The sequence below is a fragment of the Lactuca virosa genome, chromosome 5 (assembly GCF_052849685.1).
Source record: "Lactuca virosa cultivar CGN04683 chromosome 5, Lactuca_virosa_CGN04683_v6, whole genome shotgun sequence".
Lineage (NCBI taxonomy): Eukaryota > Viridiplantae > Streptophyta > Magnoliopsida > Asterales > Asteraceae > Lactuca > Lactuca virosa.
This window is the reverse complement of record NC_136430.1, coordinates 418,811,081-418,838,836: the sequence shown is the minus strand read 5'-3', so window position 1 is coordinate 418,838,836 and position 27,756 is coordinate 418,811,081. Positions and strand designations below refer to the sequence as shown.

General features: G+C 35.6%; 1 protein-coding gene across 1 annotated transcript; it reads left to right on the top strand.

Moving 5' to 3' along the window:
- Positions 1 to 16,693: 16,693 nt before the first annotated feature.
- LOC145112455 (Thioredoxin family protein) lies at positions 16,694 to 19,447 on the top strand. Its single transcript, XM_079048617.1, has 12 exons — positions 16,694 to 17,157; positions 17,312 to 17,376; positions 17,513 to 17,585; positions 17,728 to 17,746; positions 17,864 to 17,983; positions 18,072 to 18,141; positions 18,237 to 18,280; positions 18,398 to 18,439; positions 18,669 to 18,728; positions 18,809 to 18,876; positions 19,078 to 19,135; positions 19,241 to 19,447. The coding sequence occupies exons 1-12, from the start codon at positions 16,844 to 16,846 to the stop codon at positions 19,328 to 19,330; spliced, it is 1,023 nt and encodes a 340-aa protein (XP_078904743.1). The 5' UTR covers positions 16,694 to 16,843; the 3' UTR covers positions 19,331 to 19,447.
- The last annotated feature ends 8,309 nt before the right edge of the window (positions 19,448 to 27,756 follow it).

Below are 27,756 nucleotides of genomic sequence, written 5' to 3'. Positions count from 1 at the left end.
TCTTCTTCCCAATTCCCACCACCACACAAATCAACCAGCGATTTTGCAAAGATCGTGCGTTCTTCTGCGTTCGTATCCTTTACCCCAAGCAAAATAGAGACCGATCCCACTCTTTTGTCTCCTTCTATCGATTGCAGCTTATGGTATTGAATTTAGGTATCAATCAAAGAACGAAACCTCCTATTATTCATTCCCAATCGATCACATGTACCTTCATCCATTGTGTATTCTTCACAAATTTTTTATGTATGTGCGTGAATCCTGAGCACTAAGGAATCAAATCCCCCTTTCTTCTTCTCGGTATCAATATTTAAGTATTTGATAATGGCGATGGTGACTCATATGTTTCATCGATTCATAAATCAGACATCATGTATCGACTCATGAGGTGTAACCGGATAAAGAAAGTCGGACTTACCGGATAAAGGAGTAGTAGTTGGCGTTATCGATAGGAAGTATGGAGCGGAGATCGAAGAAGAGTCACAAATCTTCTCTCTGGTGAACGTTGTGAAGGAGTGTGTTTGGGAAACGAGCCTAACGATGTGAACGAGAGTATTCCTATTATGGAATTTTCCTAATCCATCGCATAAATAATTACTTGGGGATGAAATTCATTTAGGGATTTCTTAGTTAACATTGAGCGGTGATATAGATTATTAGAGAGTGTGATGGTTGCGTGTAATAGAATCTCAACATGAGTCTTTCTCATGCCTACATCCGTCCGACCGGTCCGTTCATAGTGCTCCTGTTGGAAGGTGAAAGACACAGCGAAAGATAAAGAACTCGAATAGGCAAAGTATTTAAGTAGTTTCATTTGTGAAAGATACAGGGGAAGATGAAGAGCTCGAATAATGTTTTTTAGATTCGTTTTAGATTAGGTGCTTTTTTTGGAATTCTTTTGAAGCTTTGAACTTTTTCTGGTTTGGTGTTTATTTTGGTCTATTCAAGTGATCCTGTTGGGTAGGGGTGAGCAAACCCAAACCAAAAAACCGAGAAACTGATTAAAACCGACGAAACCGAAACCGAAAAAACCGAAACTGAAGCAAAACCGACGGTTAGGGTTTGATATTTTTAAAAACCGAAAAATCGGGTTCGGTTTCGGTTTTTACCCAGAAACCGACCCATCCAACCGGAGAAACCGACCCATACTTAAAACCGACAAACCACCCCAAGAAACCGACCTATCCAACCCGAGAAACCACCCATACTTGATTGTGTTTTGGTTGTAATAGACTATTTCGGGCTTTGGTTGTAACTTATAATAGACTATTTGTTGTAAGACTCATGTTTTTTGAAGTATTTAACTTCAATTTGGTGTTTTTTTAAGTATTTAGCTTGTTGTTTCATTTATAGAAAATGGGTTAAAACCCAAAACCCATGGGTTTAAACCCATAACCCTTGAGTATATGGGTTGAACCCAAGAAACCGAAAAACCGACCAAACCGACCTCAGAACCCGAGAAACCGAACCGATCAGAAACCGATCCTATTGGGTTCTGAAACCAGAAACCGACCATTTATGGGTTGGGTTGGGTTTTGGTCCAAAACCGGCCCAAACCGACCCATGCACAACCCTACTGTTGGGAGGTGGACAATGGATGGGTGGAAGAAGGTGGTGGGAGGCGGACGATGGTGGTAGTGGTGGGAGTTGGATTTGTTACTGATTTCTTCATCTCCAAGATCTACAAACAAAGCAAAATCCATTGTTGAGGTTTTCATCTACGGGTTAATGATTGTAAGGAAAGGTTGTGATGGGTTTGCCCATGGTAAAGGAGATAGTGGTGGGCTGGTGGCTGACTGCAAAGTTCCAATAGGGGGTTGGAGATTAATAAGTAAGATGTTATCTATGTAGAATATATGATGTGGCTACATAAAATAATTATTAATGGCACATCTGCATTGTTACCGGGTTACCTGCTAAATACAAATAAAATGGCTTATTTAACAGGTAAAATGACACTTTAGGGACCTATTGTGCAAAAAAAAAAATTAGTGACCAAATCGGGAAAATGACAAAAGTTTAATGTGCTAGAGTGACATTTTCCCAATAAAAAAAATGTTTTGATGTACCTTTAATATTTAATTTAAACACTCCAAATTTCTGAATGTTACTAAGAAAAAGATATTTAGTTTTTTTTTAAGAGTAAATTACACGAATGGTCCCTATGGTTTAGGGTAATTTGCGCGTTTGGTCCCTAACTTATTTTTTTAACTCGGAAGGTCCCTACTGTTTGTTTTTGTTGATGGGTTTGAGCCATAAGAACTTTCCTATGTGCACATGCAAACCCTAATGCTTGGATCTAGGTTTCTCTAATTGAACATGCAATGTATCCAAGGCTTACAATTCTAGATCTAGTGAATACAATAGAAACATAACATATGAAATCAGATCTAGATGAATACCTTTAGTTGCTTGCTTGAATCTTCTTGTTCTTGGAGCTTAGAGTCACAATTGTCACTCCTCTAATGGCTTACAAACACCAACTAGCAAGAGGTTGATTTGGAGAGATGATGGAGGAATGTAGAAATTGGCTCTAGGATTCCCAAGGAAGCAAGGTGGCCGATTTCTCCAACCCATGGGGTTTATTTATACTGTGAGCTTCTAGGGTTTCAGCCAAAACCCTAATGGACAACTTAATCACCAAGCAGCCCATGTAACCTTCTAGATTAAGGCCCTTGGACGAAATCTATATGGGATCCTCCCATAATTTCTTCCACCCCTTGCTCCATAGGGTTTCCTAGCCCAAAACACAACTATCACACATTTGACAGTTTAAGCCCCTTTATTCAATTAACCTCTTTTAGTCATCTAATTAATTCTTAATTAATCTATGACTAATATTAATCAAATAATATTATTATTCCCTTAATATATTATTCTCATAATATATTAATATAATAATATCTTCTCTCTCTTCATAAATCACCCTGTCAAGTTGCTATGGTGAAGGCAACCCAAAAGGACCATGCACAACCGGGTCAAGTACTTACCAAATATAGTTACGGGCTTAGACACTAATCCAACAGTCTCCCACTTGGATAAGTCTAGTAACTATAAATGCAAGTCTAATCCAATTAGCAATCGTAGCTCTCAAAGACGCTGTCAAACTCTGATCTTATCAGTAACCTGTCCTTCAGATAAGGGATCGTATAATCCTCTGTTCTAGATATCATGCGGAAAATTACATGGAACATTGTCATACTTATTATCCAGCAATTGGTTTCTCGATCTCAGATTCATTTGACATAGAACTTAATTGAACACATCAATTCAGTCCTGACCGGGCCCGGCACATAAGTCAAATCAAATCATCGAGGGGCCCTGATATCGCTTTTACCCTCTTAGGATAAAAGGAACATATCAACTTCGACTTATATGCATTTAGTATCCATTAATCAAATCATACACAACAATGCATTTTATAACATCAAGTTACTGATGCGTTTACGCATTATCAATGCACAACCAATTAGCAAACAATAAACCATATATCTAGGTTTTAAGACCATATGATATTACCATCTTGCGATCACTCGTGATAAATTCCATGAAGTGATTCCAACAAGTGTGGGTTTATTCCAATGCTCAAATCAAGTTCATAATCACTCATGAACGTTGTAGCAAACTTTTGCTATGTCTAATACATTTTAGACAATCTACACACCAATTCATGACAATCTTCACTCATATCTACTTCCAACATATGAACGTGTAACATACACGTTTTGAAATCGTGTTTTAAGTAAATAATATTATGAAATATTATGTGATATTGAGTATTGAGTTCTAACAGATAGTTTTTACTAGAAACGAAGTAAAACTATGTTTAGAATCACTCATAAATTATTGGAAGTCTTATGAGATTCCAATTAAAAGTCAAATAGTGAAATTTAGCGAAAATATAAAATTTGAAATAAGTAAAATTTTATTATTGAAAGTTGTAGATAATCTCGTTAGAAACATGTAGGCGAAAACCTCGTCGAAATCCGAGTTATAACGAATAAGTTATGACCAATCGAAGATCGCGACAAAACCGGCACGGTGCCGAATGACGTAAAAAGTGAGTTTTTGATAAACTACTTTTTAGCCTTATTAATCTAAATGAAAGTCGTAGTATTCGTTAAACCGAGAATTTTGATAAAAAGAACGCCAAAATCTGACTTCGTATGAGGAAGTTATGATTTTTCTAAGTTTCAGCTTAGCAGTAGACAGCTAAAAACTCGAATTTTAGATCGAGTGATTTTTAACTGACACAACCTAAACGAGAATTGAAGGTCTCGTCAATAGTAGCACAACGCTGTGGACTGTTCGAATAATTCGATTATTATCAAATAATTCAATTATTCAGGAAGTCAAAACATGCAAAATGAAACAATAGGTAAATGATTAACATAAGACAGTAACATTACTAATAAATAATATTCTTTTATTTAATCATCAAATGTTAATAACAACTTTATCTATTACACGTTTCTAAACTATCTAATCTAAACTAATATCGTCCTTCAGCCCAATGCTCCTAGCGTGCTGCAAGTGCTTAACCCTGCTCAGTCTCTTCGTAAGCGGATCTGCTGGGTTATCCTCTGACGATACCCTCTTCACTATGAAGAGTCCCTCTTCCACCCGATGTCGAATAAAGTGATATTTTCTGTCGATATGTCAAGATCTACCGTGATCTCTAGGTTCATTGGTCAAGGCAACCGCTCCTTCATTATCATAGAAAATCTCCATAGGCTCCTTTATGGCTGTCACAACTCCAAGGTCTCCAATGAAGTTCTTCAACCATAGTGCCTCCTTTGACGCTTCGCTTGCTGCAATGTACTTTGATTCACATGTTGAATCAGCTACGGTTTCCTGTTTGGAACTTTTCCAAGTCACTGTTCCCCCATTGAGGGTAAAGACCCAGCCCGACTGCGAACGATAGTTGTCCCTGTCGGTCTGAAAGATGGCGTCACTGTACCCTCGCACCTTTAAGTCATCACTCCCACCGAGGACTAGAAACCATTCCTTGGTCCTCCGAAGGTACTTAAGAATGTTCTTGACTGCGATCCAATATGCTCTGCCAGAGTTCCCTTGATATCTGCTGACCATGCTCAAAGCAAAGGCCACATCAGGGCGAGTACAAGTCATAGCATACATGATTGAGCCAACTGCGGAAGCGTATGGTACTCGGCTCATCTCTGCTATCTCGACTTCAGTACTCGGACTTTGAGTCTTACTCAACTTGGCATTACTCTGGATTGGTTACTCCCCTTTCTTTGAATTCTCCATACTAAAACGTTTTAGTACCTTGTCCAAGTAAGTATTCTGACTAAGTCCTATTAGTCTCTTACTTCTGTCTCTCACTATCCTTATTCCCAGAATATAGGAAGCCTCTCCGAGGTCCTTCATAGCGAAGCACTTCCCGAGCCAGGACTTAACCTCCTGTAGTGTCGGGATGTCATTTCCTATAAGTAGTATGTCATCGACATACAATACGAGAAAGCTTACTACACTCCCACTGGATTTGACATATACACACGGTTCATCTTCGCTTCGCAGAAAACCAAACTCTTTGACCTTCTCGTCAAAACAAAGATTCCATCTGCGAGACGCTTGCTTAAGTCCATAAATGGACTTCTCAAGCTTACACACTCTATTGGGGTGCTTCGCATTGACAAAACCCTCTGGCTGAGCCATGTAAACATCCTCAGCCAACTTCCCATTAAGGAAAGCGGTTTTGACATCCATCTGCCATATTTCATAGTCATGAAATGCAGCAATGGCCAGCATCACCCTGATAAACTTTATCTTCGCAACTGGTGAGAAGGTTTCATCGTAGTCAACTCCAGGAGTTTGAGTGAAACCCTTCGCAACTAAACGCGCCTTATAAGTGTGCACATTTCCATCCACGTCAGTCTTCTTCTTGAAGATCCACTTGCACCCGACCGTCTTACGACCTGGTACATTGTCAACCAAATTCCAAACTTGGTTGTCATACATGGACTGAATCTCACTGTCCATCGCCTCTTTCCATTTCGCAGACTCTGGGCCTGCCATAGCTTCCTTATAGCTGTTAGGTTCGTCCATAATCACTAGTGTACTATCACTAATGAACGTATTCCCTTCCATAGTAATATGAAAACCATAAAACTGGGGTGGAACACTAACCCTTTCGGAATGTTTAAGAGGTAAGGACTCGTCAATCGGATCAACCGGAGTTTCCTCCTCGGGTTGAGCGCCAATGCTAGAGGTTCCTTCATCGCTCGACTCTTGAAGCTCTTCAAGATCGATTTGCCTCCCACTGTCTCCTTGGCTTATGAGCTCTCGCTCTCGGAAAACCCCTCTCCTCGCAACGAAGACAACATTGTCACTCAGTTTGTAGAAGAGATATCCAAAGGATTTCTGTGGGTAGCCGATGAAAATACATCGCTCACTACGAGGTTCGAGCTTGTCGTGAGTTTCTCGTCTTACGCAAACCTCGCAACCCCAAACCTTGACATGTGCCAACGAGGGAGCCTTCCATGTCCACATTTCGTGAGGTGTTTTGGCAACCTTCTTCGTAGGTACTAAGTTAAGGATATGGGCGGCAGTCTCTAAGGCATACCCCCAGAATGAGATAGGTAGCGAAGCACAACGCATCATGGAACGAACCATGTCTAGCAAGGTTCGATTGCGCCTCTCAGCCACACCATTCAATTGTGGTGTCCTAGGTGGCGTCAATTGCGAAACTATTCCACATTCCTTGAGATAGTCGTGGAATTCAAGACTTAGGTACTCTCCACCTCGATCAGATCGAAGCATCTTGATTTTCCTGCCCAAATGATTCTCCACTTCTTGTTTGAACTCTTTGAACTTTTCAAAGGTTTCTGACTTGTGCTTGATTAAGTAGATATACCCATATCTGCTATAATCATCTGTGAAAGTCACATAGAAGCGATTCGTATCCCTTGTGGTGGATCTAAAGGGTCCACATACATCTGTATGTATGAGATCCAATAAACCCTCACCCCTCGCACAAGTGCCAGTGAAGGGTGACTTGGTCATCTTTCCAAGTAAACAAGACTCGCACACGTCATCGTCCCTAAGGTCGAATGACTCCAACACTCCATCCTTTTGGAGTTGGGCTATGCGTTTCTTGTTGACATGTCCAAGACGACAATGCCACAAGCATGCTTTATCCATACTATTGGAAGAATCCACACACAACACATCATTTCCTAAGTTGTCTACAACCATCACAGTTTCATATATTCCATTACAAGGCAATGCTTCAAAATATAAAACATTATTAAAATAAGCATAAATAGAACCCTTTTCATTATCAAATAAATATCTAAAACCTTGTCTATATAAACCATGAAATGAAATGATGTTTCTAGTCATATCTGGCGAATAGCAACAATTATTCAAATTTAAATCTAATCCATTACTAAGCACTAAGGAGTAAACTCCAATCTTGGTCACAAGCGACGATCTTCTGTTTCCCATGATCATAATCATCCTTCCACGCTCCACATCCCTATTTCTTTTTAGTCCCTGCAAATCAGAACATATGTGAAAACCACATCCTGTATCAAGAATCCAAGAAGTAGCATGTGATAAACTATTAGATTTAATTGTGTAAATACATGCGAAAGATGGCTTGATCTTTCCATCCTTGATGGTCTGCAGATATTATGGGCAGCTTCTCTTCCAATGCCCTATCTTGTGGCAGTGGCGGCACTCTGCCTCTTTAGGGTTTGAGTTGGGTTTAGCAGAACCAACTTTGGTTCCACTAGAAGAGGTGTCATCATGGGACTTTCCCTTGTGGTGGCCCCTTGAAGAGGCCTTCCTCTTCTTACCCTTCCCTTGCCCTATTTCCAAGACATGGGCAGCAGCAGGAGTTGGAGTTGATGCAACAAATTTATCCTTGAGGTTGCTCTCAGCAGTCCTCAACAAGCCCTGAAGCTTGCTCAAGGAGACCTCTTCCTTATTCATGTGGTAGGTCATGCGGAACTGGCTATAGCAGGAAGGCAATGAATGAAGGATGATGTCAATTGCCAGCTCTTCATCAAAGTTCACATTTAACTTCAGCAGGCGATCAACAAATCTCTGCATCTTTTGCAGATGGGAAGTAAGGGACTCTCCATTGCCCATTTTGGTAGTGATCATCGAAGTGATGATCCCGTACCTCTCTTGCCTAGCGCTCTGGTGATAGCGTTCCAACAGATCCTGATGCATCTCGTAGGGGTACTTGTCCTCATAGGACTTTTGGAGTTCAGCAGTCATAGTCGCTAGCATGATGCAATGGACTTTCGTGGCATCACGCTCGTGGGCCTCATAGGCCGCGATCTCTTTGGCGGTAGTAGTGTCGATGTCAATTTCCTTTAGCTTCTCATCGAGGACATACTCTTTTTCCTCGTAGCGAGTGACCATGCGAATGTTGCGGATCCAATTACTGAAATTGGTCCCATCAAAGATCACTTTCCCACACAAGTTCATGAGTGAGAATGAACCAGAGGAGTTTGACCCAGAAGCGTTGTTGTCTGCGTTCAACATCTGAAAAAGAAAAAGAACACAGTTGATTAGAAATGAATTTCCCAAATTAATCACCCAAATGAAAAATTAGGGCTAGGAACCAACAACATTATTCACAAATTAGAAAAGGGATGCCGTAATCTAACAAGTAAATAATTTGAAGGCAAGTGAATGTCGATTCACTAATTCTCCACCATGAAAAACGAAAAAGAGATTAGGTTTTAAATGTATTGAAAAACTCCTAGCTCTTTTGAGATACATTGAACTTTTCAATGGCATGTTTAAATCTCGATATGCCCCTCTAGTTTGTGACTGGGATGCTGAGGATCACAAAGTGGGTGTGAATAACCATGCAAATGTACATGGTGCCCTCATTGTTACAGTCACCTATTCGATGTGCTGGTTAACCACACACGCTCCATCGAACTATGACAAACAATGAGTCACCATTTGCTACCATTGCTTAGAGCCCAATTAATGTTCTGGTTAGCCACACACGCTCCATTAACGTCTTAGCAAGGGTACAAAGTGTAATTTCATGGAATTGCATCAATTCACTTTTGCCTAAGGCAACTAAGATTGGGAATTTTGTAAAAACATTCAGTTACTTTATATAGATTCATTATACTTTTAATGAGGAAATGTTTGCCCTATCCTACCCGTTCGGCTAACGACCCTCCACCAATCAAGGAAGCGGTGGGTGAGAATGGACACCCATTAAACGGCCATTTTATAGGCCATAACCTTATACCCCCCTTATAGATCGACTTCGTGAATGAGGCCTACTAACGGTAAGACTAGCATTTAAGTTATACATATATATATATATATATATATATATATATATATATATATATATATATATATTAATCTTATAATATTATAAGTATAAGGGTGAATTTTAAAACTTGTAAAATTCTAAGGTTTGAAATTTAAATAATTCAAATTAAACTTTTAATCACAAAACTTAAATTTCAAAACTTGAGGACAAGTTTTGAACTTTTCAAAACATAAAGGATCAAATAGCAAATAATATAAATTAACTAATTAATTTAATGATTATCTAAATTTGACCTAGTCAATATTGCTTGCAAGACAATTCACCAATTAATTCAAATAATCAATTATTATCAATTAAGGAAATTATTATTTAACCAAATGGTAATTATCTTTTGTTTTGTCAAAGATATAGTCAAACATATGATAAAATTCGGATTATATGGACCCAAAACGATTTAGGTAAGTATCCTTAAGGAAAACAGCAAGAAATCCCAAAAATCACTCTGACAGACGCTCCGACTCGCCGAGTCCCATTATGGACTCGTCGCGTTCATGCAACTCGTCGAGTCCACAATGGGACTCGCCGAGTCTGTCAGTCAGGGGCACAAAAAAACGATTTTTCATGGCAAGAACAATCAAACAATGCATCAATTCAATAGAAATCAATCAAAGCTCTGATACCACTGATGGGTTTGAGCCATAAGAACTTTCCTATGTACACATGCAAACCCTAATGCTTGGATCTAGGTTTCTCTAATTGAACATGCAATGTATCCAAGGCTTACAATTCTAGATCTAGTGAATACAATAGAAACATAACATATGGAATCAGATCTAGATGAATACCTTTAGCTGCTTGCTTGAATCTTCTTGTTCTTGGAGCTTAGAGTCACAATTGTGACTCCTCTAATGACTTACAAACACCAACTAGCAAGAGGTTGATTTGGAGAGATGATGGAGGAATGTAGAAATCGGCTCTAGGGTTCCCAAGGAAGCAAGGTGGCCGATTTCTCCAACCCATGGGGTTTATTTATACTGTGAGCTTCTAGGGTTTCAGCCAAAACCCTAATGGACAACTTAATCACCAAGCAGCCCATGTAACCTTCTAGATTAAGGCCCTTGGACGAAATCTATATGGGATCCTCCCATAATTTCTTCCACCCCTTGCTCCATAGGGTTTCCTAGCCCAAAACACAACTATCACACATTTGACAGTTTAAGCCCCTTTATTCAATTAACCTCTTTTAGTCATCTAATTAATTCTTAATTAATCTATGACTAATATTAATCAAATAATATTATTATTCCTTTAATATATTATTCTCATAATATATTAATATAATAATATCTTCTCTCTCTTCATAAATCACCCTGTCAAGTTGCTATGGTGAAGGCAACCCAAAAGGACCATGCACAACCGGGTCAAGTACTTACCAAATATAGTTACGGGCTTAGACACTAATCCAACATTTGTTACGCGCTTGGTCCCTATCTTACCTAAAAAAACTATTTTGCTTTTGATTTTTTTAATTTATTTAAATAAAGACACCCTCAACCCCACCCCCTCACCTTATGTTACCTACCCCACCATTTTTTTCTATTTAAATAGTACTAGTATTTTTAGGTAAGACAGGGACCAAACGCGTAACAAAAACAAACAGTAGGGACCAAGAGCGTAACAAAAACAAACAGTAAGGACTTTCCAAGTTAAAAAAATAAGTTAGGGACCAAGCGCGCAAATTACCCCAAACCATAGGGACCATTCGTGTAATTTACTTTTTCTTTAATTAATTTTCGCAATTACCTTTAAAAATCTATTTATATATTTATCTTTTTTAAATAATTATTATTTTATGTAATTTTATACATTTCAAAAATTATCAACTATCTTTAAAAATACATTTATATATTTATCTTTTTTAAATAATTATCTTTTTATGTAATTTTATACATTTCAAAAGTTATCAACTATCTTTTTCAAACATTCATATAACAAATAAAAACTACAGCTTCCAGCTAAAAGTTATCTTTGTCGAACACTCGTATAATTATATATAACTAGATGTATATGTCATTTTCTTCTAATTTTATGGATTTAATAAGTATATATGACTTATTCGATAAGTTGTCAATAACTATTTTTTAATTACTATTTTTAATTAACATATACTCTAATAAATGAAAGTTTTTTTTGTCGCATGTCACACTCTCATTCAATTTGTCAAATGTCATTTTGTGGTTATTTTGAATTAGTTTTATTTCACATGTCATTTTATGAGTTTTTCTATTTTATTAAATTCAACATAATATTTTAATGTAATAATGCAATAAATGTAGTAATAAATGGATATCAATTTCATTAATGAACTTGTCTTTTAATTTCAAAATTCTCAAATTAAAACTCATTAGTTTCTTTTGTTTATTTATTTAAATTATTTGTTTAAATTTAAAAGATAAAAAACATTTCAATTATAATAATTCATTATTTTTCTTATTTTTTTATAAATTCAAAGTTCTCAAACATTTTGACATTTACATTTAAATTTTTTTATATGAACCCATGTATTACATTGGCCTCACAACTAGTCTACTTTAATAAATGATTTTTTTGTCACATGTTATACTCTTATTCAATTTTGTCAAATGTCATTTTTTTGGTTATTTTGAATTAACTTTTTTCCACATGTCATTTTATGAGTTTTTTTATTTTATTAAACTGCACATAATATTTTAATGTAATAATTGCAAGAAATATTATAATAAATGAATATTAATTTCATTAATGAACTTACCTTTTAATTTCAAAATTTTCAAATTAAAGCTAATTAGTTTCTTTTGTTTATTTATTTAAATTATTTGTTTAAATTTAAAAGATAAAAAACATTCTAATTATAATAATTTATTATTTTTCTTATTTTCTTAAAATTTCAAAGTTCCTAATATTTTGACATTTATATTTAATTTTTATTTTTAAATTAACGCATGTAATACATGGATGTCACAACTAGTTGAACGAATAAATTAACGGAAATATAAGAAAAATTAAGATTTTATATTTATTTCTTCAAGTACTTCGGCATTTTTAGTGAATATTGTTTTTCCAAAGAGCACGGGAAGAGAAAAAAACAATTAATGTATTAAAAAAATCAATCAATAATATTCTAAATTTTTTAAATGATAATGACTTAAACAAACTATGCTCTAAGTACCATTGTACTTTTTTTATACATGGTTTACTATTAAACTCGTTTCTAGTGTTCAAAATATACCATTTTAATTTATAATAGTTAGTGTAGTTTAATCGCTTTCCGACGATTTTTCCAATGAGTTAATGACTATATATGGTAACATATTATTCTCATTGTATATATTTGGTTAGTGACTTTTTTATACACAAAATTACCATTAAAATAACATTGTTATTCAAAATACATCATTAAACTTATGTTCCAACTTTTTTTTATACTTTTTTAAACTTCTTTTACAGCTTTTTTTAAAACTTGTTTTATATTTTTTACAAAATTTTAAATATTTTAATATACCTTTTGAAAACTTCTCTTTTTGTAAATAAAAAAAATATATAAAATGGTAAAAAAAAATTGTAAAGATTTTATAAAAAATATTACAAAAAAATTAAAGTGTTATAAAAAGTTGTAAAAAAATATAATGGTATTTTTTTTAAACATAAATATTGCTTGAATGGTAATGTGCATAAAATATGTGAGTAACCAAATCTCTACAAAAAAAAAAAATAGTTGTTACCATGTAAGTCATTCACAATTCACAAGGGTCCTGAAAAGCTGCTAGACCGTCTATTATCGATCAAAATGATATATTTTAAACATGACGTATGAGTTTAATGGTAAATCATGTATAAATAAAATATAGTGACCAAATATACAAACGGATGGATAATAGTTTATTACGTTATAAAGTTATTATCCCTTTTTAAAATAATCTAAGAAAGTATGAGTCTAATATTTTATGAATTTTCTAAATCTCTCATGGTTAATCGTGAAAGTTGTCCATGGACAATCGTGAAGCTTGGGCAATCAATGTTGTCATGTTGGATTAAATTTAAATTTCATTGGTAGAAAGTTACTAGTTGTTATACAATTTAGTTAATAGGATTTAATTGGAATTTACTTTCGTTATGCATATGATATTTTTATTATCTATGTAGCTTTAATAATAAACTGAAACACTCCACATTTAGTTTAATTGTTTAAAATGTTTTAAAAAATCATTAAACTATCTTAAAATCATCTCTTGCGGAAATATGGTTTCAAAGTCTTAGTTTTAATATTCTTTGCAATTCAAAAGCATGGAGTATGAAGGTGGTCAATATAATATCACTAGGTTATAACCCGTGGAATCCACGGTCGGTATATTAAAATTTTTTATATAGATAAAAAAATAATAAATGTAAAAAAAAACCAAGATATTGTCGATTGTAAGTAATTATGTATTAATTTGTTAATCAAAATAAACATAATAATGTTATTAGGATATGATTTTGTATTTTTAAAATTTGAATTGAATTTGATTTGTTTCCAAAAAGAAATAATAAAAATCATAGAAAAATGACACGTGTCAAAGAGACATTCTAAAAAACTGACACTTGTCATTTTTAGGTTTAATTTATTAGAAGAGGTAGATAACATCAATTCAAAAAATAACTACTACATAAATTGTGATATTCTAAATATCAAATCCCTCCTCATAGTCTTCATCCTCCACCCTTAAATACATGTCAAAAGATGTATGTTAGGCTTGTGAAACCTAGTGAATAATATTAGGTTCACCATTCTAAGAGCTTACATGTGGATCCTTAAATATATGTTAAAAGATATAGGTTAGACTTGTGAAACCTAGTGAATAATATTGGGTCCATCATTCTAAGAGGTTACATGTGGAAGAAAGTAACTAAATGAATGAGTTATAGAGGTACTTAAATAAACCCAAAGTTGTTTTTACTATTGAGATGGTGATGTGGTGGTAATAAGATGTTATTCATTCATCGGATATGTATCTCAGATAACAAAAAATAAATTATTTTAAGTTTATAGTTTTTTAATATAATCTATTACATAATTGTTGTTTATGAACTTTTTATTTTTGTTAAATATTGTGGCAATACAAATTTCTACTATGGCGTTTGAGTCGTCGTCTAGCACATACCGTCGTGTAGGAGACCCATTACCCATATAGAATAAAATTGCCAATTTTCATAGGTAAGGATTTAGTTTGCACACAAGATTAGGTGGGAAATTCGAGGAAGCCAATATAGATGATGACAATAACCTAAAGGACTACATTGTCAAAAGTAATAAGTTTATAAGTTGAGGTTTTTATAAGTACCCCTCACTTAACTACATTGTCAAAAGTAATAAGTTTATAAGTTGAGGTTTTTATAAGTACCCCTCACTTTACCAATTCCACACCCCCCAACCCCCCCCCCCCCCCCATTTGATTTTTTTTTGTCTTTTGTTGTTTTTTTTGTTTTTTTTCCTATTTTGTTTTTTTTTGTTCTCTTTAATTCATTTTTAATTATTATTATTATTATTATTTTAATATTACATTAATATTATTATTATTATTATTAAAAATTTCGAACAAAATTTTATAATTCGGACGACATTATAAATTCGGTCGACGTTATAAAATTCGAACGACTATATAAAATCGATTTTTAATTATTTTTTATTTTATATTTTAATAATAATAATAATAATAATAATAATAATAATATTATTATTATTACAAATTTCGAACAAAATTTTATAATTCGGACGACAATATAAATTCGGTTGACGTTATAAAATTCGAACGGCTATATAAAATCGGTTTTTAATTATTTTATATTTTATATTTTAATTTTAATAATATTATTATTATTATAAATTTCGAAAAACATTTTATAAATAGAACGACATTATAAATTCGAACGACTATATACAATCGGTTTTTAGTTCTTTTTTATTTTATTTTATATATATATATATATATATATATATATATATATATATATATATATATATATATAAAGTGTAATAATATCAAAACAATGATGTCAAATCAAATATCAAAAAATTGATTAGATTGAGTTTATAGGGTACTTTACTTTTGGTTTTGTGCTCATTTGGTCATTTAACTATTTTTAAGCTTTAAAAGGTCATCAAACTTTTGACTTTGTGCTAATTTAGTCACTTAACTTTTGGTTTGGTTACTTAACTTTTAAAATTGTGCTCATTTAGTCACCTAACTTTTAAAATTGTGCTCATTTAGTCACTAAACTTTTAAAAAAATTTAAAAGTTTAGTGACTAAATGAGCACAATTTTAAAAGTTAGGTGACTAAATGTGACTAAATAAAAAGTTAAGTGACTAAATGAGCAAAAAATTAAAAATTTGATGACCTTTTAAAACTTAAAAATAATTAAGTGACCAAATGAGTACAAAACCAAAAGTTAAGTGACCAAAAATGACCTAAACCCTTATTTGTAACGTATAATATGTTAATCTTAACTTTGTTTATTGTTTTATCCATAGAGATTGAAGTGACAATAAACGAACAAACCGGAAAATATCTACGAATGATTAAGTTGCTACATTTGATACTTTGTTACTTTCATACATTTGTTTTTATCTTGTTTTCGAATGTTGATACATATTTGGTGTTTTGGTTTTTGAACGGTTTGAATTAATGTTTTATTACTTAGTGAAGTTAGATTTGTGAAGTCAAGAATGATATATGCCATTTTACTACACAAAAGTTATCTATGGACTAAGATTTAAGGAGCCAAAAAATAGCTTAAATAAAAATATCAGCTTTATGGGCTAGTTTAAATAGGAAGAAGTGGGCTGCCAAATTTCTGATGTATTTATTAATATATATCAAATTTAGTATAAAAATAATATCATTAATATATATCAAATCTAGTATAAAAATAATATCATTAATATAGGGACTAAAATAATATCATTAATATATATCAAATTTAGTATAAAAATAATTATCATAATGAAATAATAAAAAATTAGTTACTTTTATAATGTATTTATTAATATTTTAACCATATTTTTACTGTTCAGGAACTCATACGGATATTCCCCTAGCGGTTTATGAAATTACTCAAATTTGGCTTTTTCTATATATAATATAATGAATGCATATTTGAGTTTATAGAAAATAAAAAGAGAAATTAAATATCCTCCTACATTTTGATTCTACCAATCCTCATACCCATTTAAATGATGAAAATATTATTAAATGAACATTAAATGTTACACAAGTTATCATTTCATTGGGTATGAGGATACGTAGAAAAAAAAGTAGAAGGATATTTACTTTTTCAAATAAAAATACAGACACAAACACATGGTCCATGGATGCACTTATTTTGTGGTGTAGAATGATAACAGAACTTGTAGATGGTTTAGCTAATTAACCTCTGCATCATGCTTTCCACAATGCTACAAAGTACAAACTCCCACCCGTTTCCTTGAGCGCATTCACGTCGAACACCCTTCAACCCCACAACACCAGTCACTCGCCGGAACACCATGGCCGGCGTTCTGAACTTCAAGTCAACACCACCGATTTCTATGCCCATTAGGCGTCATCTCAAAACAAAAACATCGAGTAGCAATAGGGTCTCTGTGATAAGATCATCAACAGAAATTTCCGATACCGCTTCCACTTCTTCTACTTCAATTAAAGAGGAACCAAAATCAGGGGTTTCTGCAATCACTCCTCCGCCTAACTTCAAGCCTCCGGAGCCGAAGCGGTTTGCCGTTAGACCGGACAAGGTTGCCGACGTCATTACTGCTAGTCTGAATCTCTTGTTTCGATTTGGGACTGGTGTTTTTGTTTCTGGGTAGGTTTCTACATCGTTATTCAATTGAAAACTATTAGTATTGGATAACTAACTGCGAATGGATAATTATTGTGATATAACTATTGATAATTAATAATCAATGATGCTGTTAGTTGATTTTAAGTACTTCAAGTTCATATGTGTGATCTATCAGGTATTCAGTTTCTTTTGTGCCCAAGAACGAGTTTCCATCTGGCCAGTATGGTCTTGAAGTTTCTGGTAACAATATCTGCTCATCTCATTAATGGCTTTATATCAAGTTGTTTTATATAAGCAATCCCAAACATGAAACACTCCCTTAGTATCTTCAAATGAACTATTAACTACTAATATATAAGGTATGCTATGCTTGCAGGATACATAGTAAAAGAGAGCTCAAAATTAGGCCCCAGACCCGAAAAGCCTATTGAGATATACGAATTTGAAGGGTACTAAAAGAGATGATTTATGTTCTGTTTTTGATATTTCATTTTCTATTATGTTATTCATTTTTGAAGTTTTGATTCTTATACTCTAATGAATTGAAACTGAATCCATGTATCAAACTTTCTCGTCATTGTGGATCTTCAGCTGCCCTTTCTGTCGTAAGGTAAGATCATCTACATTTAGAAATCATAGTTTCTTATCCTTGGGAAAAAAAATTTAAGTTTGATTCTATATATTAACGCATCAAAATTAAATCTTTTTCTTTGTGAAATTATAACAGGTGAGAGAAATCGTTGCAGTGTTGGATCTTGATGTACTATTTTACCCTTGCCCAAGAAATGGCCCAACTTTTCGCCCCAAAGTTGGCCAGATGGGTGGCAAACAGATGTTTCCTTACATGGTATGCCAATACTTTGAGTTTTTTTTTTTTTTTTTTCTATTATTATTAACTTTTTTTCTTTAAATTATCTTTGTTTCCTTTTGTGCAGGTAGATCCAAATACAGGAGTGGCAATGTATGAATCAGATGATATTATAAAGTATCTTGTCCAGAAATATGGTTAGCCCTCTTTCTTGATTTTTTTTTTTTTTTAAATTTAATTGTTATTGTGTTACACATAATCTCTGAAATGTGGTGTTGATTCCTTTATCCAGGAGATGGAAGTGTGCCATTATCTTTGTCACTTGGTCTGTTGACAGTAAGTAATAAAAAAATTCAATTTTAGATCTTCAAGATTATGTTTATGTAAGATCAATCAATGCATAAATAAATCATAAGTTTTCGAAATCATTCTTGTTGACTAATTCCATTACAGACTTTGACCGCAGGTTTTGCCATGATTGGTCGAATGGGGAAGGTACAATTTCTACACTTGTTAGTAAATCATTGCCTGCGACAAGACTGACAGAACATGACAGTCTTGTACTGTGTTTGGTTTACGAGACAAAAATTGTAACTCCCAAAAAAGTGTGATATTTTGTCTGTGCAAAAGACGTGAATGCCCTCCGCCCTAAAAATATTGTCCCATGTAACAAATGCAGCCAAAGATGATGACATTATAGTAATTTTTTAATACTTGTCCCTAGGGGAGCATCTATACCAAGGCAAAGATGCCAGCACAACCTCTTGAAGTATGGGCGTATGAGGTAAGAGAGATACAATCAATGAGATACTATTCTTTGTTTCTTAAGATGTGAAATTATAATCATTAGGCATTCTGTTTTAGGCATCCCCTTTTAGCAAACTTGTGCGTGAAGTACTTGTAGAGTTGGAGCTTCCTCATATTCTTCACAGGTAAACTCATATTATACTTGAGAGTTAGTTTCTCTTTATTTCTACTCTAAAGGACTTGATATAGTAAGCATGTTTATTTCTTTTTTACTTAATACAGAGGTAACGACTTAATAGAGAAAGTTAGGGAAAAGAGGCTTTTCCCATTAAGTTGTAACATTTACACCCAAAAAATGCAATTAAATAATAAACCTTTGCTTTCAGTTGTGCTCGTGGAAGCCCAAAACGACAAGAATTATTTAAGCGGGTTGGACACTTCCAGGTATTTTTTTGTTTTTTTTTGTTTTAAGGATTTCCAGTGTCATTGAAAAACTGTATGAATTTATGATTTTTTTTAAAAGATGAATTAATTAGCTTTCACTGACAGGCACCTTATTTGGAAGATCCAAACACGGGGGTGAAAATGTTTGAGAGTGCTGAAATTGTGGAATATTTAAGAGCAACTTACGCTCTTTGATCCCCTTTCTATGTATATTATAGTTCTGAGGCCTTAAAAAGTAAAAACAACGCCTTCTTGTAGAAGGAAATATTACAATAGATATATGATCCAATTAAAAGACTACCCTTGCTCCAACTTTTTGATATAAGTAGTCATCCAAGTCAAACACAATATAATTTGTCATGTCATGTTTTCCGTAACAAACAGGGTATAACAAACCAACATATGCACAGTGGCACAGACGCAAAAATTATGATGGCAGTGGCACCATTTATTTTTTTCCGTCTAAATATAATAACATAAAAAAAATTTAAAAGTACTAGTACATTAAACAGATCCATTACATTTTTATATTTAAATTTGACATCTACGGGTATATATTTTTTTGAAACCGATCCATTACATCTTCGATCTTCATTTTCATGAGTGCTTCTTTTTCAACATAAGAAATCATGACATCATTCAAAAAATCATCATCTATTTTGTTACGTAAGTCCGTCTTCAAATACTTCATTCCAGAAAAACATCTTCCGACTGTTGCGGTCGTGACGGGTAAAACCAAAATCAACTTCAACAACCTATAACCATAGGATAAGACCGATGTTTTCCCGTTTCCACCATCAAATGAGAATGGTTGGAAATTCCTTGCAAACTAATGAATCGTTCATCTTTATGCAAAGCGTGATAATATATCTCAAGTTCACCATCAAGTTGCATCATCAAATTTTTTTTTTGTACAACTCACTCACCTTTTACAACTTTGTTTTGTCAAGCTTAGCAAATGAATCACAAGGACTCAAAGCCCCCCATGTATTCTATTAATTGGGTGCTAAGTTCACTAAATCGGTTCCCGAATTCTATGATTTGCATATCCATGACCGTGTTGAAAATTTCAACTTCAAAATGAAATTGGTTAGTAACTTTAGTCTTACGGCCTCTCGATGTGACATAATTTTCCGTCATCTCCACAATATTAAGATTATGTTTTTGACAAAAAGAAAATACCTTCAATAAAAGTTTAGCAAACCCCGAGTCTCTTAAAGACTTGAATGCCTCCATTGTCCCTCTAATCAAAGAAGTCGCTTCTAAAGTGTCTTGATCCTTTTTTTTTTGAAGATGCTTTGACAATACGTTTGTGAGGTGTAAAATTTCATACATCAAATGTAAGTAAAACATGAAATCAAGTGTCTTGAAATATTTAAGATACCAAATGCTTGATTTCGGTTACTTAAAGTGGATCCTTCCTCTTCGACATAAGCAAGAACATTAAGAACCTCCGGAATAAGTTCATCAAACTTGTGATTTGTTTTGAAATGTGAACCCCATCTTGTATCTCCCCCTCGAACAAGAGAGCTCTCTTGGTTTAACCCTCTTCAGGTTTCAAGTTCACCATTTGCAATTGACTTTTGCACCCTTTTTCTTTGACTTTCCCTTAGCATGTCTTGTCTTTTACATGAACCACCTACCACATTAACCACCAAATGTTCAAAGAAGTTGATGTGTGCAAATAGCTACACCTAATTTTATATTTATAACCTAACTAACTTAACTAACTAAATTGCACCTAAGCAGTGTACCTAGTCAAATTATAGAATAGTTTAGGTAAGTCGGGTGTCGATCACAGGGAACGGTATTGACTAATTAATCTACCTACTATTAAATTAACCTAATTTTCTAGCAAAGTGGTTGTTTTATCTAATTTTGCAAGTTTAGATGAACTTAATTTCTTATCACGAATTCAATCAATAAACAAAACACTTTTGTTAGTTTGAATCTACTTTCCCTCAATGGTTTACAAATTAGTTATGACAATTCTTGTTGGTTACCAATTAAAATAGTATTACCAAATCAGTTTTAAATTTACTAACATTAATTAATTCATGTAGATCTATGTATGTTCACACATAATTTAACACCAAATCAATTATTAAATAAAATTGCAGCTATGTAAGATTGATTTGACAAACACACTTATGGTCATAATATGAGTTCTCTAGCACAACCTAATTTAATAATTCAATTCCTTAACTAAGATTGGTTCGATCTTAGCTCTAATAACCTAATGTTTATTAAATTACTAGGTGTTCCAATTCATGCATAATAATGGTCATTAACTACACATAATTAGACATTAAAGCAATCTAATTATTGAATCAAGCTTGCTAGGTAAACCAATCAAACACAATACATAACCAACAAGCAAGGTCTAGATTAATTAAATAAAACCATGAGTTCCAGCTTCATCTAGCTAACAGAAGCAGCTAGATTTAGCTGGACATGCTAACAAATAAACATAAACAAACCATAGTCAAAAACATATTTAAATGTACCAAACTATTAAGCTAATTATGAGCTCTTCTTCTTCCTTGGTATGTAAACCAACTTCCAGGCCTTCAAACTCTGTAAATTTCGACTTCTGAAACTCTCCAAGTCAGCCAAAAGCTCCCTAATCGTAAGGAACAAGCCCTATTTATATTTTCTGAAATTTCTGTACTCACGTCGTGAGCAAGTAAGCCTCACGTCGTGAATACAGTAGATATCCGTGTTTGACAAAGAGTCTGATCTGCTATGCTTATCTTCTGGAATATTCCAACTCACGTCATGAGCAAGCAATCCTCACGTCGTGAATTGAGCTGATTTCGTGGGTATCTTTTTCTTTTATTCTCCAAGCCTCCAAAGTTCCAAGCTTTGTCGATTTTAGTCCCTTTTCTTCAAGAATGCTTCTATTTGGCTGCAAAGTACAATTTAAACTTATAAGTATCATTATTCAATGCAAATAACCAAAATATGTATAAAATGTACTTAAATATTGCCTAAAAACATGTATAAATATAGAAATATCAAAATACCTCACACTTATTCTTTGCTTGCCCTCAAGCAAATCTAATTATGTTTAAACTCAAACTCTTATCACTAACATCACATAGAACATTCCAATTCAAGCTCAACAATTATGCCAAGACCGCAACGCATGCATTTGTGTCTAAAATTTTCCTAAGGACCCCCCTAATTCTAAATACTCACAATCCTAATAAACAGTCGCCCACTTCTTTTGAACAACGCTCATTTTATGCATCCCTCCGAATCCATCCGCATAAAACTTTCTAACCTCAAGGTACTTTTGGTCAAGCAACCCAAGCATACATAATCTAGAAATTAAAACTTTAGATACCACAATGGAGCTCCTTTGAATTCTTCACTTCTTTGAATAATTGGTCTTTAATTTCTTTGAATTCACCATATTTTTGTGTTTGATTTTTGGTATCTTCAACTTTTGAATTTCTTCAGAATTTTTGATCTTTTATCTTCATACTTTATACTTTGAATGCTCCAAAAATTCTTCAACTTTTTCACTTTTTTTTGTAATTTCTCTCTCTTTTTTTAACATGTATTTTCACTTTTTTTTCCACTCAAAAACCTACATGCTTAAGCAAGGGCGCTTAACTTCAACCTTTATTGGTTAAGGCATTAGTCTATGTGCAATGACTACATAAGCCTTCCTGGATACATTTCTGGTACACGATGCTAAACATATTGTGATCCTCAAACTAAGCGAGATTGTGATTTTGTCCCATGATTTCACTAGAATAAAGGGGGCCACAAATGCACTATAACGTATATTGGCTCAACGAAACATTTGAGCTTTCATCGGATCATCCCATACAACACTAGCAACTTAAGTTCAAATTATTATTACTAGATTAAATTATTAGATTATTATTTCAAATCTATTAAAAAAATTTCTAAATTTTTAAAATTTTAAAATTTTCTAATTTTTCTAGCAATTTACTTTTTCTACCCCCTACCCCACACTTATTACATACAATGCCCTCATTGTACGCATAAAATAATTTAAAAGCAATAAAAGGGAGAAAAAGGAACAGACTCCCCTGGGATAGAAGTGGCATGATCGAACTCCAAATGTGTCTTGGGATTCATGTGTGGTAGTAGTTTTTGTATCGTATGTTGTTCGTTGATGAGAGGAGCGTCGATTAGGCCCTTCGAGTGGCGGAGGGATGTGGATAGCTGCAGGGTCGGAGTGTTGGGCAACTGAAGTGGCGACAGTAGTGCCGATCGGTCATTGGGAGCATTCCAGGCATGAGCTGAGGGCCGGGGAGGGCATACCAGACTCATGATGTGGGCTCAGAGGCAATCCAGACCTATGCTGAGGACCACGTAAGGGTATTCCAGTCATAGGTTGTGGGCATAGAGATTGTGTGATTATGTTTGTCGTAGGAGCACGTTCGGATTTGATGTATTGTTGAGATTTGGGTAAGTTGTACTCGGTTGTGTCGAATCAGAGGAGTTTGAAAGAGATGCAAGGATAGATCCTTGGATTCCAAGTATGGTTGTGGACATGGGATATGTATGTAGTGGTATTCCAATCTAGGGTATTCCATCATGAGGATGACCGGACCCTATGATTGATTGGACCTGGTGTGTTTGGTATTCCAACCCGAGGGTTGATTGGGCCAAACATGCATGAGGATGCGAGGGTATACCATCCTAGGGATGACTGGACCCGTCATAGGCATACCTGGTATTCCAGCCCGAGGCTGATTGGGCCAGGTATGAGTGTTTATGCAATATAACTGATTGTTCATAAGAGTTGCTCGGAAGCTGAAGGATGTGTCATCCTGTCAGCACGGAAAGGGACTAGATTCAGGAAGGGAACTGGATGAGTTTCAATATTGCAAGTTACCCGGGTTATCGCCAGTTTTGGAAAGGGGAGGGTCGATTAATACTGTGAGAGAGAGCCCCGTGAATTATAGTAGTAACCAACCTTCGTCGGTCACGAAAGTGCGTGCATGACAGGAAGGTGGAAGTATCATCGAGTGATACTTAGATTGATATGTGTGGATGTCAAGGAGAAGAGGTCGGTGGAAGGCTTGGAACAATAGGTAGGGATCCTGCTCAGGAAGGAGTTGTCCTTAGAAGGGACGTGGTAGTAGTTCCTGGAGAGATTTGGTCTGGTTTGGGAGATCAGAGGCTGCAATGTAGGAGTGTTACCCAGAATCGTGTGCTGCAGCAGGCTTCGAGGTCGAAGCCTAATTTAAGTGGGAGAGAGTTGTAACATCACAAGTTCAGGAATATAAGTTCGGGGTGCTATGTGTAAATAAAGGAGTAGACTCGAAGAGTAGGTGTTTTAACTCGTCGAGTCGGAGCAGGTGTTGGGAACGTGTTAAGTGACCCGACTCGCCGAGTCGGCGGCGGGACTCGACGAGTCAGTGCTGGGAAGAGAAAACCCTAAATTTTTGGGTTTGCACCCTATTTAAAGGATATTATGTTCTCACCTCATCCTATTTGTTACCCCTTGAGAGTCAGTAACCCCTAAAATCGTGTGTGAGCCATTGGTGGGAGTTTTTGAGCTTTGGAAGGTGATTCTAGTGAAGGAAACTTGTAGATCAAGAGGCTAGCATCAAGGAATTCGTGTAGATCCAGAATCTACCTCATCTTGGGCACATTTTGGAGGTAACAAGTCGTTGCCTTGAGCTCTTCCTTTCTAGATCTATTCTTGGATGATGATTTGGGGCTATTTAGCATGTTTGGAATCCATTTAGGGTTTTGGGACTAGATCTGGGGTTGCAACTTCAGATCTAGACTTATCTTGGTCCATGGAGGCATAAAGTATCAGCCCTTTAGCTTGTTTGCGAGCATTCTTGTCTTGAACCTTCTCTGTAACTTGTATTGAGCCAAAATCACCTTGCATACACGTAAAGTTGGAAACTTTACGTGTAAAGCTAGCCCTAGGAGTCCAGATCTATGAGTTGGAAGCAGTGGGATGAACTGAAATCGTCTGAATGAGGATGACTTAAGTGAACTCGGCGAGTCTGTTCTTGGACTCGACGAGTCGGGTCGCAAACCCTAACCCATATGGTTATGATAAGGATCAGTGAGTTGAGTGGTGACTCAGTGAGTTGGACAGACTAGGATTCGGGGATTTATGAACTCGACGAGTCATGGGGTGACTCGGCGAGTTGAGTCGTGATATGAGGATTTTCTGAGTTTAGGAACTCGGCTAGTCAACGGGCTGACTCGGCGAGTAGGGTCAATCAGGAAGGCTGACTTTGACCAGGACTTTGACTTTGACCAAAAGTTGACTAGTTTGACTTCCAAGGGTATTCTGGTAATTTGGGCACTTACAGTTATGGTTTCATCAAAGTGTTAGGTGGTGGACTTCGTGGCCGTGATCGGGGGATTTGATCGTACCTCTTCAGTTCGGCATTTCGAGGTGAGTTATCCTCACTCTATCACAAGGTCTAAGGCACCAAGGCCGACCCTTTTCGGATTGTGTACTTGTACTTGTTTGATGTGCTTATTGATCTGTTAGATCGACGTCTTGGTAATTAGGACAATATTATGTCAGTGACCTAGTTTAGGTCGGTATCCTGGTATATAGGATGATGCTATGTCAGTGACCTGGTTTAGGTCGGTATCCTGGTATATAGGATGATGCTATGTCAGTGACCTGGTTAGGGTCGGTATCCTGGTATATAGGATGATGCTATGTCAGTGACCTGGTCAGGGTCGGTATCCTGGTATATAGGATGATGCTATGTTAGTGACCGGTTAGGTCGATATCCTGGTTAGGATGTTGCTATACTATATGATCTGCTAGAACGGTTCGTTTGTCTATGGATTGTCATGTGATTACCTGTTATATGTGCACATGGTTATTTGCTTGATGTTTGAGTTGAGGCGGTCATGCTTTATGCTGAAGGCCAACATACCCTACGAGCGGTCCGGATAGACTGTAGGCCCGTACGGCGGTCCAGTCATACCGAAGGCTCGGAATAGATCCAGATAGACTGTAGGCCCGGTGCGGGCGGCCCAGTCATACGGTAGAATCAGAGAGTGGACCAGGTGGAGTGAAGGCCCGGTGCGGGCGGACCAGTCATACTGTATACTCGAGATGCATGGTTGTTCTGTATTTGTGATGTGATTATGGTTATATGAGGTTGGTATTTTGGGGGTAACTCACTAAGCTTTCTGGCTTACAGTTTCAGTTTATTGTTTCAGGTTCAGCGGATGGCCGCGCATAGGCGAAGGTGTGACCGTACACTTCCTCGATTGACGATTATGATTTCTGGGAAACTCTGATGTATAAATTATTTTGAAAACAAATTGTAATAATTTAATGGTTTCAAACGAATTAAAAGGTTTTAAATTTGCTCGAATTTTATGGGTGTTACAAGTTGGTATCAGAGCCTTGGTTTGAGTGAATTGGAGGAACACTCGTGTGAATCCAGTCTCAAATCAAGGAAAGATTTTCAAAATGACTTTAAATGGTTTTCAAAATAAGTAAAAGAGGATGTGATGTGAATCCAGTCTCAAATCAAGGAAAGTTTATCACCACCCTCATTGTCTCTAAATAACCCAAGGAAAACTCATTCCCCTCCATGCAAGTCAATGACCTCGTAATGTCGGGAATTATCACACCGTAGGATCGGACCAAACGGGTGATGAAATGTCCTCCACAAATCGGGCTCCCAGGGTGGGAACTCACGGCATACTCCGCCAAATAGCGGGCCAAAAAGTATGGGATGTTGCAACACACCCCCGGCTGCAAAGTAGACCATAAGAAAAACAAATTCAACTTTGTAACTTTGTCTCCATGGCGCTTGTGGTGGATGGAAAAAGTAATGAGCCGGTGAATGGGTGACTTGATACTACTTTTCGGTGACACACCGGAATTGAACACTCCCGACGCGATATTGCTCCATAACTGAAGCCCCGATGTTTCTCCCTCATAACCATAGACAACCTACCGTAAAAACATAGCGAACTCGGGAGACATGGCCTCGTGAGCCTCATACAAACCTATTCTCCACGAAAACTCAACCAAGCTACACTCTCGGTATTCTCCGCCTAAACGGAAAACTAAAGCTTGCGGATAAGTGGGATCTTGGACATTTTCATGAATTGCCACAGTAGAGAAAAATTCCACGCACAACTCCTTCTAAACCCGTTCCTGGAAAGCAAAAAGATTGTTCCACCCCTTGCATGTGAAAGAGTACCCGTTCCCCACAAATAATTTTGTAAGAAATGGGGTCAACCGGTCAACTATTCCAACCTCCCTCAACCTTTGCCAATTCACAGTCGGGGCGACCGCGAACTCTCGGTTATATAACCACCCCAAACGGTTGTTATAACGTGTAAGAACATCCCTTGACACATTCGTTGGGAAGACATAAAATGGGTGCAAGTTAGACACCCCAGCTGGAATTTCACGCCTAGGAGCCATTTCCTGCAAAACAAGAAACAACACAAACAAATATATATATATATATATATATATATATATATATATATATATATATATATATATCCAGCACATTAGAAAATCAACAGCATCAGGTTTCACAATGCCCAGAATTCACGTCGTGAATTCCTAGGAACTCACGTCGTGAATGCGACAGTCCAAGTTGAATCGATCACGGCAG